The 14,485-nt window shown below is 36.4% G+C and overlaps 1 protein-coding gene across 2 annotated transcripts in view; it reads right to left on the reverse strand.

The window, feature by feature from the left end:
* LOC128015735 (sodium channel protein type 8 subunit alpha) overlaps positions 1-14,485 on the reverse strand; it is a 48,802-nt gene that overhangs the window by 24,812 nt on the left and 9,505 nt on the right. Inside the window, exons 3-11 of one of the 2 annotated variants that reach the window (XM_052599817.1) lie at positions 14,103-14,221; positions 13,574-13,663; positions 12,914-13,042; positions 11,160-11,251; positions 3,284-3,505; positions 3,094-3,157; positions 2,739-2,880; positions 1,760-1,966; positions 1,376-1,651 (exon numbers count right to left, since the gene is read on the reverse strand). In XM_052599817.1, the coding sequence (XP_052455777.1) occupies positions 1,376-1,651; positions 1,760-1,966; positions 2,739-2,880; positions 3,094-3,157; positions 3,284-3,505; positions 11,160-11,251; positions 12,914-13,042; positions 13,574-13,663; positions 14,103-14,221 (1,341 nt within the window). Of the gene's footprint in view, positions 1-1,375; positions 1,652-1,759; positions 1,967-2,738; positions 2,881-3,093; positions 3,158-3,283; positions 3,506-10,821; positions 10,914-11,159; positions 11,252-12,913; positions 13,043-13,573; positions 13,664-14,102; positions 14,222-14,485 lie in introns of those variants that run through there. The other variant, XM_052599816.1, reaches the window with a different exon arrangement.

The raw sequence follows: 14,485 nt of genomic DNA on the forward strand, positions 1-14,485 counted from the left end.
AATGAGATGGAAAGAATTATAGTGATAGATAGATGGGCACTGAGTAAGAGCACTTCCTCTTCTTCTGATCTTTGAGTGTAAGACTGAAGCACTTTGTCTAATCACCCTGGTGATATGGACGATGACTCAGCAGAAAGTGCTAGCGACTGCACAGAGCAGAGAACAGTAGTATCAAGAACTGGGCTGGGCTCAACTGGGCCGTGATAGCATACACCAGAGGTTATATCAGCTTTATATTGCAACATGACAGACTGCAAAAGAAGCATGTCAGTATAATCGCAGAGTACAGTTGTAGAGATTAGCTCTAAATCATTAACTCTAATAATAAAATACTGTCTATCAAAACAAACATGCATGGCAAAGTTCAAGGGGAAACAGTAAACTGTAATTTGCTACATGTTGTTGCTAACTGACACCATGTGGTATTTATGTTTGGGGGGGGGGGGGTCTTATTCAAGAGGGCATTTTATTCAACAAAATATTTATAAGCCCCAGTGCAAGAAGAGTTTTGATAATTCAAAGATGATATTTCTGGTCCATTTTCAAAGAAGATTAATCACACGTCTATTGACATGTCTGCTGAAATAATTAAGGTTTTGTTGCGCATTGAGAATTATTGTGTAGTAAGTTGAAAGGAAAATGTATATATTTATATTCTATAAATAGTCAAAACATTTGAACACTTTGTTTGTTTGAATTAGTTCATTTTAAATGGTCCTTTGGTGTGGTGTGATAATTTTATTTAAAAAAAATGGGAATATTTCATGGAATACAAATAAGTTTAAGATCATAAAAGCTGCATGAATAATAATTATTAAAAAAATATATAAAATTTTTGTTTTTGTTTTAACTAGTTTATTTTATATGGTCCTGTGGTGTGACAAATGCATTTTTAAAAATATGAATATTCCATGGAATATAAATTAACAAAGACATTAAAGCTGAATGTATAACAAGTATAAAAAAATAGCAAACGTTGTTTAAAATAATTTTAGTTGTACAGTAGTAGAGCTTGTCTCACCATAGGACATGTCAATTACCCGTATATCTGCTCATAAAAGTCTTATCAGACATGGAATAAAAGCCACAAAAAGGTATTTATGTGCTACTTTTATCTTAATATAGACAGATAAAATGATAAAAAATAGATAAAATACAAAGAGAATAATTCAATGATGACAACAGTAAACAACAAACACCTCTTAAATCTCTCTGCTCCTTAACCAATGTCTGAATGAACATAATGATCTCCTCCTTATGAAATTAATTTAAGCTATCCTTGCCTTGCCAAGACATATATCACTTAACATGAGACGGACAAGATCATGAGGAAATATGTTTATGTGGGCCGCTGTTGAAATAACCCCACTCTTACCTGGTTAATGATTGACGCCTTCCTCCCAAGCCTGTTGTCTCTGAAACGGAAGCGGCTCCTCTTGCTGCCGTCTTCAGATTCTGACTTTACCACCTTCTCACTGTCACCTTTCTCTTCTTGGTCTTTCTTCCACTTTTTCTTTCGGTTCCGTCGCTCCTTGGCACTCTTGGAGCTCAGCTTAGACAACTCAGATGAACTGCGGGACAGATGCCCTCCTCCGTCATCCTCTACTGCATCCTCAGATACTGTACCTGCCGAGGTTGCCATTGCATTGGCCTAGTGATGAGGGACAAAAGGACAAGAAACAGAATGAACATAGGAACAAAAAAGCGTAGGGAAGTTGACTAATTCAGCTTGTAATATGCATGTACAGTATTTGTGTACCTGTGCCTCCTCCTGTTGTTTCTTCAGCTGTTCCAGCATGGCTTTAAACTCAGCCTCCTTCTGTTCTGCCTCCTCCATAGTGGCCTGGTTTTGTTCTTCATAAGCCATGGCTACCACAGCCAGAATCAGATTCACCAGGTAGAAGGATCCCACAAAGATCACCAGAACAAAGAAGATCATGTACGTCTTCCCTGCGGCTCGCAGAGTCTTAAAGAAAGAAACTCCTATTAATATATTTGAAGCAGCATAATATCATACTACTTTCTTGGAGTATGCAATATGTTTACTGTATGCAATATCAGGGGCGTATCCAAAGCCACCCCCAAATTTGGTTGGCCAAGCTAAGTGCCACTCCAAACTTCTAAGCTCTCTGATTGTGGACAGTGTTCAATAAAACCTGATAAAAATATCCTCGTTCAAAAACTGAGGGTAGAAATTTCAAGAAATTACAGTTATTTTGTCTATTAACCTGACTTGTTTTTAAATAATAAAAGGGATATTTAATCCAAAAAATTTAATTCTGTCCAGGGTTATTATAGTTAACTAAATCTAAAACCGTAAAATAAAATGTTAACTGAAATCAAATCAAATCAAATATTAAAAACATAGACATAAAACAAAAACTGATAAAAAGGAGAAAACACAACAAAATACTAAAATGATCATGAAAATATAAAAATAAAAACTAAATATAACGAAAACTAAATATTAACAAAAACTATGACAGTATCTCAGTGGTATTAAAATAACACTGATTCTGTCATAACTAAATCTCGACATTAAAAAGGTTTTTAGGTTGTTTTTTTTTTACACTGTAAGTGTATGGTAGCCAGAATTTTATATTAAATATGCAACATGGTGAGGTCAAATGAAAAAATCACAACAAGAAAATCATCCAGTTCATCATAGTAAACTAGTGCTGAAACAGGACCAGAAGCAAGTCAAATACAGAGCAAGAGTGAGAGGAATGAGTGCACACCAGTTGGTACAGATTCTCCCAGAAGTCTTGTGTCATGAGTCGGAAGAGAGCAAGAAAAGCCCAACCAAAGGAGTCAAAGCTAGTATAGCCATAGTTTGGGTTGCGTCCAGCCTTCATGCAAGTATAGCCCTCTGGACACCGCCTACACAAACACACACACACACACACACTATACTACAAATAACAAATATGTTTGTGCTTTTGTATAACAGATCATACCTTAACAATAAAAGGTCATTGGAAAGTGCATCAAGTGTGCTATTATTTGAAAATAAACATTTAGATTTTACGATTTAGACTAATAATTGTTGCTAAATTTAGTATTGGGAATATTGTGTATGTTTTCACTCTTCACCCTGCGTCTGAGCTGTTTCCACATAGCAGCGCATCCAGCATGCCTGGCAGAAAGTAGAAGTTTGCTGTGAAAAGAGCAGAGAGAAGAGAGACTTGTAAAATCTGAAAGTTTAAAATCACCAAAAACAGCACCGCTTAACGCAGCTGTATTAGAAACTATCCTTTGTAGTCAGAGCTTTGCCTATACATACTTTCATTCATGATGTATTCATTGAAGTCAAAGCCTCTGCTCCCATTGGCTAGGTAGGAATCAGTTTGGTTGAATGGCCAGATGACACATTTTTGGCGAAGATTACCCATGAACAACTGTAGACCGATGAGGGCAAATACACTCAGACAGAACACAGTCAGAATCATCACATCTGACAGCTTCTTCACTGACTGGATCAGAGCACCCACAATGGTTTTCAGCCCTGAGGGAAGATGAGGAGACAAACACAACAAGGAATATATAGTCTGCTGCACAAGTGATAATGGTCATACCTGCGCAAGAGCACACACACACACACACACACACACACAGAATATTTAGAAATATAATACATATTCTAAACTTTGTTGATAAACGCACTTTCATGCCATACTTTTTTACACTGGGGTTCCTACAATATAACATTCTTTATGCTGTTTTTACTACTTTGTACTACAATGTACACTACCGTTTAAAATTTTGGGGTCAGAGAAATTTTATTAATGTTTTTGAAAGCAGTCGCTTATGCAAAGTGTATTTAATCTAAACTATAGTAAAAACAATAATATTGTCACATATTATTACAGTTTAAAATTATTGTTTTCTCCACTCTTCAGTGTCATTTGATCCTTCAGAAATCAATCTTATATGCTGATTTGCTGGTTTGATTGATTTTATTACAATCAATGTTGAAAATGGCTGCTTAATATTTTTGTGGAAACTGTGATACATAACTTCCAGGAATCTGTGACGGATAGAAAGGTAAAAAGAACAGTCTTTACTGTCACTATTTATCAATTAAATGCATCCTTGAAAAATAAAATAATTAATGCCTTAAAAACTAATGTCAATATCTTACTGTCCCCAAAATTTTGAACAGTATTGTGTTAAGCTTATATATATATATGAATAAGAAAAAAAAAATATTACTTCAGCATTACATCCACATTCAGATACCTAAGCAACCACACCATAACTTATTTAGTTTTCTTTACTTTCTCACACACATATACCATAAGAAATAATCATGTGTTTTACTTATATAAAACAATGATTTACACTTAACAGGCAGCTTAAAGAGTCTCCCGTCTCCACACGGCCACTGCACACAATCTGTCTGTATCTCAGTGAATAGATGTATGTGTAGTTTGCTATCAGTTTAACATTATATCACCTGAAAAACAATTGAAATGTCAATTCTGTGTAATGTCGTTTGTAATAATAACAACAGCAACACAAGGATCACATTTTATAAAGTCTTGGAGAAGAAAGGACAAGATTGAGGGGGAGAAGTCCCTCCTTAATCCCCACTACAATTTTTGCAAAACATTTTACAAATAATAAATCAGAAACTGACATCAATACAGATGAGCCACTGAAGTTTTACTTTTTTTCTAGACAAAATGTGAGTGGTGCTTTTGTGCAAAACTCACCACCACAATGCTAGGGGTGTAAAGGTTGTTCATAAGTTATTCTGACTAGTTATGTTCTATGTGGTTTCTCGGGTGTTGCTATGGTGTTCCTAGGCTGGTCTGGGTTGTTACTAGGGTTATTAAGTTGTTATATGTGTATTGGTCTTTCTCTCTCTCTCTCTCTCTCTCTCTCTCTCTCTCTCTCTCTCTCTCTCTCTCTCTTTTTTTTTTTTTTTTTTTTTTTGATCTCCCAAGAAAAGTAGTGAATGAGGTTTTAATCACATGATTTGTGGTATCATTCATGCTAGCAGCAGGAACCATGCAAGATGACTTGTGTGCTAAATTTTTAAACACAAATAGAAAGTTCTAGGTGGTTACCAGTGCATTGCTAAGGGGTTCTGGGTGGTTGTTGCAAGACTATGAGATTGTATTTCCATCTGTAAATATGACTCAACCATTCCTTTAGGGCAGTGATTCCCAAACTTTTTCTCCTGGGTCCCCTTTTGTACAGAAAAATATTTTCAATCTTAAATGCACCGACATAAAGTCACTCTCAGACATTACCTTGCTTGCAAAATCCTACAGGATATATTTGAAACATTGTAATAACACAGTAATTACAATTTAAAAAAAAAGATAATTTCAACAGATTTTCAAACTTGCCTCTGCACAAAAAATGAAAAAAAAATAATAATAATAAACTATAGAAATTATGCTTATCAAGGATGCAGCTGTATGGTTACAACTCTTAGCTCATTTTCAACATCCAGCTTCGATCTGTACTTTGTATTAATTGAAGCATCTGCAGAGAAACCTCACATATGTTGGATGTGGCAAAAGGAAGGAGTACAGCCAGGGCTCTCCTGTCTAGCAGTCGGTAGTAGTCCTTTTCCACTCCATCCCAAAATGCAGCTAATGTAATGGACTTAAACTGAAGCCTCATTAGAGATGGCATCGATGAAAGTGTTCCTCTTCTGCTGTGCTTAAATTAGAGGCTTGTGGTGCTTTGAAGGGGTCTCGAATCCAGTAATATTTTTGAAGGATCTGGAAATGTTTTTGTTTTAGCAGCTTGTTGACCTCAATGAATGATTTCAAGCTCTGAAATGAGTCTACATTCCCCCTTTCTAGTTTTCTTGTGATGGTTATGATATCATCTGCCAGCTTTGGAAGGTGTGTGTTAGCTGTAGATTTAGTTCATTGAAGTTTTCTGAAACTTCTGTCGCTGAAGTATGCAAGTTTCATGAGAAAATTGTTATTGTTGAACTTGCAGGCAAGTTCATTTCTCTCTTCCTCCAAGAAGATTTTGATCTCAAATCAAACAACCTGGATAAAACCTTCCCATGCGACAGTCAACGGGACTTAAAGTGAAACAAAACTGCTGGGTGTTCAGATCCCCTTTCCCCAAAGAGTGGAGAAATTGACTGGTCTTGTTCTGATTTAATTTACAGTGGTGCTAATAACTTCCCTTACATCTTTCAGGTTGGGACTCATCTCTTTAGATGCTTGCGCTTCCCAGTGCATCATACAGTGTGTCTACTGCACAATCGGTGAAACGTGCTTGACTAATGCTTGCAGCCCTCTTCGTTTCCCGGCCATTGCCTGAGTCCCATCTGTACATATCCCAACACAATCCTCTCATTTCAGATCAGTGTCAATGATTCACAAACAATTCAACTGCAGTGGCTGTTTTAGTTACCAAATCATCGGCATCAATGATTCTGACATGTTATCAATAAATAGTCTTTTTCTACTCTCAGTCGCTTCATTCATCTGCTGAGCAAAATGGTTGTCTCGTATCTTGTCACCAAGCTGCTCCTCTACATCTTTTGACATGTCAGAAATGCACCTCCTGATAGTGTTGTCTGACAAAGGAATAACCTTTAGGTTACTGACTATTGCTTAATTGATCATAGTTGAAACCATATCAATAACAGATTGAAGTATTAACTCCTTAGCTACAGTGTATGGCTTTTTACACTGAGCTGCTCTGTAGGCCACTTCGTATGAGGCGAGCTGAGTATATGAAGGCACAAATGCTGCTTTAGTTTTGCACAACAGTTGAGTAGGTTTTTTGGGAAAAAAATCAACGGGCTTGTCTTTGTGTTCATGATGTGAAGTCCCTAAGTGTTGTCTCAACTTGTTTGGCTACACACTATCAGAAGCTAATATTTTGAGGCACACAACACACTGTGGTCTCTCTTCATTACCCACCATTGTACTGGTGATTCTCAGAGCGAGATATGCCTCATCATTTTTGCTTGTCTTTGTTTTAGAGATGTTTGAAGTAGATTCATTGTCTGCTTTGTATTAGGCACTGATAAACTTGTCCATGTTGAGTGCAGAACCATGCATCACTTAATAATAATTTGACACAGCTCCCTGCAACTCATTTCGAATTCTTCAACCACGCCATCTATTGGTCTATTATTCCACAACAAGCACCACAACAACTGATAACAGACGGTGAGTCATCTTGAGGTAATATAATATGTTAAAATTAATATTTTTGTTCTATTAACAAATTAGGTGGCAATTACTAACATATTAAACGGGATAATCTTGCCTTGCCATGCCCTTCTTTTTTAACTCCACACACCCCATTTTGGGAACCACTGCTTTAGGATGAGGCTATGAGGTATTTTTATTGTTCACCAAACTAAAACCATACATCTCACTGCTCAGAAAGTTTCTCAACAAACACATAACATATGATCTGATGTATCATTCAAGTCTGTAGCACAATCAGTGCAGGACAGTGTTAACCCTAAATATAATCAATACTAATAGTAGTGATGCTAGAATGTACTAATAATGGGCTAGTTGCATATCTCAGTCATCTTGGATTTCCGGTCTTGCGAGTGTGTGCGTAGGTATTTCCGGTTGTGCTTAAAGTCAGTGCAGAGAACTGGAGAAGTCCAAATATTACCTTCTATATGTTTACAGGATTTATAATATCACTTCATATGCAAATAAGATATACACTGCTATTATCACTATACTACAAATGTTAACTGAGCCAGTGGATTTGAAACCTGTCTATGTTTGGGTCTGGTAAATGAATTAAATACACTAATGTTCACTACTGTTCACGAGATGAAAGTTGAACTCATGGTGTGTATACACAGCTATATCATGTATTTTATCTTACCAAATATGTAAATGTACAAATTACTTATTTCTCGAAAATGTTTGCATTATTATTTTTTTTTTTATATATATATTAAATATTTACCTCGTGAGACATGGGCTGCGATTTATCTTCAGAAGTATCCATTTCTCAATTGTACATATACATCAGTCTGTTTCATCGTTATTTTCACAACATATTTTATCATTTTACACAGTAAAAAATACGTGCCTAATTTTAATATCTGTTTAATTTGATAATTAATGCAAAACAATAACAATATATACATGGCTGCTCATAGACAGATAATGATTTATGCTGCAGATCTTTCACAAACAAATAAACAGATAAAAACGCACATGAATGCAAACAGCGATCTTTTATTTAAGGCAAACCTACCATAATTATATTACGTTTAATTGTACAGTTAGTTATAAATTATGTTATCAAATAAAGTTAATAAAACATGCTTTATCAGAAATCTCTGTGCGTCTGACAGTCAGAAACATTTATCTTACATAACAGAACAAAACCAGCTCTTCGAAAATGAAAAGTATAGCATATTTGACAGTTTTGTGTTTGAAAAAAGAAATCCCTGTGGACCTGACCGGACGCTGATCCGCATAATCAACAGAAGAATAAAGCAATCTCCGCGTTGTATCTTGATGAATTTCCCCACAGAGGTACGCAAAATATAGGGAGGATGTTTCCCCATGTTTCGGATATACCACTATCCGCTGTTAAATTTGAAAAACATTAATTATATACATCTAGCCAAGTTTCATATGTAAGTTTCCCTTACAGTCAATGCGAGCATCGCAAGACCGGAAATAAGTACGCACACACTCGCGTCGCTGAAGCTCACCGGCGCCATCTTGTGCACCTAGCCCATAGGGCAATAACCAGCCATTGAAAAGTAATGTTAACATTTTCTTAAGTTTCAATATACAAGTTCCATTGATGTCTATATGAATTAATCTGAGAGAAAAAAAGAAAGCTTTTATATAAGAGATTATATAGTCATACATGTATTTCCTTCTTATGTGTGAGAGGGCTTTCAAATGAAGTAGTAGCCAATATAATGAACGGGATGCTGCAGATGCTAATGCTCAAAAGATTTCCAAAAAATGCACATTTACAGTTTTCTCAAAAGCACTTTACTAAAGACGGGTTGTGTAGGGACCTTGGAGAGACACGAGGAGCACTCTTTAAAAGATAAACACACATACAATATTCAACACATATCAGCAAAATGGACACTGCCTGAAGAGAGCGGTGCCATACTCAAACAGTATGCAGAGAGCCAGCACAGAGAGAGGAAGAGGAGAGGACAGGCAAGGGGAGGAAGGGCATGCAGGTCATTTAAACGCCAAGGCTGAAGGCAGTAACATCATCATATTTGCTTTGTCACCATGGTGTCAATATCCGTTTAACCAATTGTTCATGTCCCGAGAATGTGTAACCCTGTCTTCTTATCCCATCTGATCTCTTAGCTGAGAGAAACCAGGTGAATAAAAAAAAAGGCATTCTCTAAACTAAATACTCACATGTGAAGCCTACAACAATGGATATAATGTGACAATCCTGAATGTGAATGTGTTTAATGTAGGTGGGTGTAATTGTGTTAACTTGGCAATTCCTGATTTTTCGTCCCCTTGCTACAATGCACACACACACACAAATCTTCTCAAATCTTCTGATGTCTCTGTTTTACTTTCCACTCCGAGTTCTTTGAATTAAGAATAGGGAGGGACCTACAAAATAGTAATTTTACCAAAAAAATAAGATCAAAATTATATAAACCTACATGTGTGTAAAGGATGCAGACATTTGAGGCCATTTGTTTAAAAAAAATTACCAAAAATAAAAACAGAATAAAAGAAAGACAAACTAAAAAAGCAGATGTCTTCAAAAGCATCATGCAGCAAAAATGTGTCAAACTTGGCTTGGCAGTCTCAGTGAGTGCTCTACCCACAAACCTTGGCTTCATGATACATCACATCAGCTTCTTTTAAACAAATCTGATGAGATGTTCACCAAAAGACAAACTATTCCAGCTTTTTGAACAATATGAATTGCACATATTAATGTTTATATGCCTTAAAGATGTCATAAGGTTGAGTTTTATGTAGTCTGCTTAGATACTGTTAGTAAAACTCAACATAACAAAGAACAGACATCTGTCCTATGATGCAATAACTCTTAGGCTGGACATACTGAATAAAGAACGCAGAGGAGCAATCCTTTTTTTGGGATATGCATATATATATGGGTTGTGTAATAACAACTGCATTTCATGTCTATGTGTACTGTACTTCAGAACTAAACTGCATACTAGGATATGTGATCTCCCAACTGCAAACCCAAGTTAAAACCAACTTAAAGTGGTTTGAAACATTGCACCTGGTTTCCAGTCTGGCCATTCATTGGTCTAAGTTCCTTAAAACTGATCTGGTCAGGCATACTCGACCAACATTATACCTGCTTGACCACATTTAACCAGTTGGTATACCAACTCAGTCAAGTCCTCACCAGCTGTTATTCCACCTTAACTAGTGACCATGTTACAAAACACAGCTAGCACCTTAAGATGGGTTTGCTAGCAGGGCTAAATGCATATTTCAGTCATTCACGCTACTTTTTGTCATAATAGCCGACATTTATAACAAGTTGCGTATGCAGTTTTTAATAAATAAAGTCCTTTAAATCCCAGAAAACTGGAAGCGCGTGTAATTTTTCCATGATTTGACTGCAGACTGCAAAGCCTATCAAAAATGTATCGCTACCATTTTTGATTGTTTGTGTATTAAAACATAAATAGAACATAAATGAAAGTATTCTTCCAGCAGCATCCTCTTGAAAAAGTACAGCAAGTCAAGTGAAAAAGAAAAAAAACACTAAGAGAAAAATAATAACACTAGTAGTAATACTGGTAATGATAATAATAGTTTGCATCGGCGTGGGAAGCAGCTCAGCCTTCGTGTTTAAACGCGTTCTCACCTGGTATGACAGAAATAGTTTTGAGAGCTCGTAGAACCCTGAAGGTTCTCAGGGCTGACACATTCCCGAGGTCCACAAACTCTGTTACATATCTGCAACAAGGGAGGATCACACACAGAACAAACACTATGACACAACACACACACACACAACACCACAACACGTACGACACACCACTACCACCAGCACCACCACTGAACTGGGAGGAAAACACCACGCAAAGCCTGTCTAATGGGAGAAGAGAGAGAAACGAACGGAGGAGGAAGGAAGAGACAGGAGCGTGAAAAGAGAGACAGCGAACGGCGCCGTCTGTTGGCCCAGATGGATGCTGGACTTACCTGGGATCACAGCAACAGTTTTCAAAGCCCTCAGCACCCTGAATGTGCGCAGAGCTGACACATTGCCTAGGTTTACAAACTCTGTAATATACCTGCAGAATGGATTGCAACATAGTTACCAGAGAGAGAGAAAGGAGAGCGAGAGAATGGAAAGGAGAATAGATACAGAATGAATGAGGGAAGATGGTTCACAAGAAAAATTAAGAGATGTAAAAATATATGCATCCCATTAAAACAATGATCCAGGATCCATATTTCACAGCATTAATGTAATTACAAGTTTAAGGCTGGTTAAAAAAAATAATAAACCCACATTTTGTTCAACTGTTGTTCAGTGTAACAATCAAATTATTTGCCACAGCACACGTTATGAGCATTCCCTTAGAAACCATTTATTTCTCAAGTCGAGGATGTAAACAGCTCAGATTACAATCTTAAGAGTTGCTATCGGGGGAAGTTGTGGCTTAGGTTGTGGGTTTGGGTCTCGGGCTGGCAATACCACGGCTGAGGTGCCCTTGTGCAAGGCACCGAACCCCCAACTGCTCCCCGGGCGCCGCAGCATAAATGGCTGCCCACTGCTCCGAGTGTGTGTTCAGTGTGCGTGTTCATTGCTTTGTGTGTGCACTTTGGATTTTGAGTAGGTTAAATGCAGAGCATGAATTCTAAGTATGGGTCACCATACTTGGCTGTGTGTCATGTCACTTTCACACTTTTTATCTCGTAATTACAGTAATTCTAACATGATGTAATCCCAGCATAAGAATTTAAATCTTGTGGCATTTATTCCAGTATAATGCCTTGCCTCATAGACTTATAATAGGATAAACTGTTTTCCTTTGATTTTACGGTCTAAAGTTGAAATTATTTTCTGTGGTTACTGACTGCATGTCACAGAAACTGTACATAGCGATTCACTTCTATTGAACCCTTAACATTTAAAAAATGTATCACATTCTTTCCTAACTTGCTCATTCCAAAGGGAAAGAGCGGGGGTTTTATTTATTTAGTTATTTTTTGTAATAGTTGTTTTGTCAATATTTCACCATATTCTTAATTTGAACATTTTACTTTTTAGGGGAAATGGTTGTCTTATGTACGAAGAAAATGCAGATATGTAGAGTAAAGGAGTGATGGACAGATTAATTAAAGTTTGTAAAGAAAGATAGTTATCATATATTATGTACACAGACATATACAGAAGTATAGGCACAAACATTGTCATCTTTGAGCATTGAACTCCCTGAAATCCACCACCTATGAGAGGCAGGACATTAGAGCCTCTTTCTCTATCAAGTTCGCCCACAAACACTTTTTTTGTGCAAGCATGACTCCAAGGCTCAAAGGTCATCCTATGGTGTTGATTGCATCTTCAGACCAAAGAAACAAGTCAACGGTTTACTAGAATAAATAATTGTCATTTTCAAAGCTTTGAGGCTTGGTCTAGAATTACACTAAAATCAGTGGAGATGCTTGATTCGATGTGGGTGCACATCGAATCAAAGAGTTCATTTAAAAAAGCTGCAAAGTGGAAAAGGATGGAACATAGTGTTTTTATTTATTTATTTTCTAATAATTTTACCTAATAATATTGCTCCACTGCTTAGGTGGCACCAACTAAAGCTCCTCTATAGCCTAAAAGTCAATGCTGCACACAAGAGTTATGCACGTGTAATTATTGCATGCAAAACAGATTTTGAATGCAACATTACCTAAATGTTTCTTTAATGTTTGAATTAAATCAGGATTCTACTTACGCCATAGAGATGACCATGAAATCCAGCCAGTTCCAAGGGTCTCTGAGGAAGGTGAAGCCATCTATACAGAATCCTCGAGCCACAATCTTTGTCAGTGACTCGAAAGTGTAGATTCCTGTGAAGGTGTATCTAAAATTGTTTAAAAAAAAAAAGGCATATAAATGATTGTTTGGAATTTAAATTTGAATTGATACTTTTCATCATTAAATGAAACATGGTTTGTTTAACTAATACAGTATTTCTCTCACCCTCACCAACGGTGCTTGTCACAATGGGTCTGTGAGTTTTGGAACAGAGCTTACCATTGGTTAAGGACTCCATTATCCCCAGTTACCCCAAAATAGATCCAGCAATTTATAGGACTGGCCAAATTTCCAAGTGAATCTTACATTGTCCTTAAGCTTTCCTCCCTCCTAGCCAGTCATTAACTTGTCACTCTACTGACATTATAAGCCCTGCTTTTCAGCACACACACTGGAGTGGTTGGTGCTCAGAGTTTACATTTTAGACCCTTGGCTTCTATCCCTTTATACTATACTGCCTTTAATTATTAAATCTGTGCACATAAATCACACACACACACACACACCAATCTTCATAGACTAGATTAGACAAGACTAGACTAGAATAGAATACAATAGAATATATTAGAATACTTACTCTACTTGTTTGGACCATTCTGGAGGATTGCTGAATGTCATGAAGACACAATTAGTCAAAATTGTACACATGATGATCATGCTGAAAACTGTAAGAAGTAGTTAAGGAAATCCTGTGGTAATGTCATAAATAGTCATCAGATATCAAAACTAAAAATGGAAATAGGAACATTAATAAAAATGTGAATCATTTCATAAAATTATGTAGTAAAATCTGGGGTCACACACAAAAAAAATTGTTGGTTGAGGAACATTTACTATGTTTCCTAAGGATATGATATTAGCCTCGACCTAATGGTCTTTAAATCACTTTCTGTGTCACAACACAATTCAGAAGTCTTTTTTTTCTCCAAAACATTTAAGTACAATGTTTGATACAGATAATAGGGTGTAATGAACACATGTAATTTATAAATGTGATAAAACCTACAAATGCAACAAAGCATTGTTCTCATATTTCAGACAGACGAAGTACAGATTAGAACAATCCTTAATAACATGGACAATGTCTGGAGCATTGAAAAGGATATGAGTGTATCAAAATTTTAATTGCTATTTGCCTGAATAGGCTAAAAGGGCTAATGATATATAACGAGGGCGTGGCACTGAAACGGAAGATAGTTTTTCCTTTGTTAAGCACTATAAAGGTCTGAAGAGAAAAAGAGAAAACAGAAAAAAGAGAAAAGAGAGGGAGAGATATTAGCTTCATGTGTCAGGGTGCATGGTGAGACAGCATAGTCATTCACACAAACATAAAAAAAAACAGTTGAGAAATGGCAATAAATCACATATATGAAAGGTTAACATGAAAAGAACTTAGCATTCAACATAAACTTGCTAAATGTATACAATATTAAAAAACACCCACACAACTTTTTCCTAAAATAAAATAAAATATAAAAATCCAGGTCAA

The sequence above is a fragment of the Carassius gibelio genome, chromosome A6 (assembly GCF_023724105.1).
Source record: "Carassius gibelio isolate Cgi1373 ecotype wild population from Czech Republic chromosome A6, carGib1.2-hapl.c, whole genome shotgun sequence".
NCBI lineage: Eukaryota > Metazoa > Chordata > Actinopteri > Cypriniformes > Cyprinidae > Carassius > Carassius gibelio.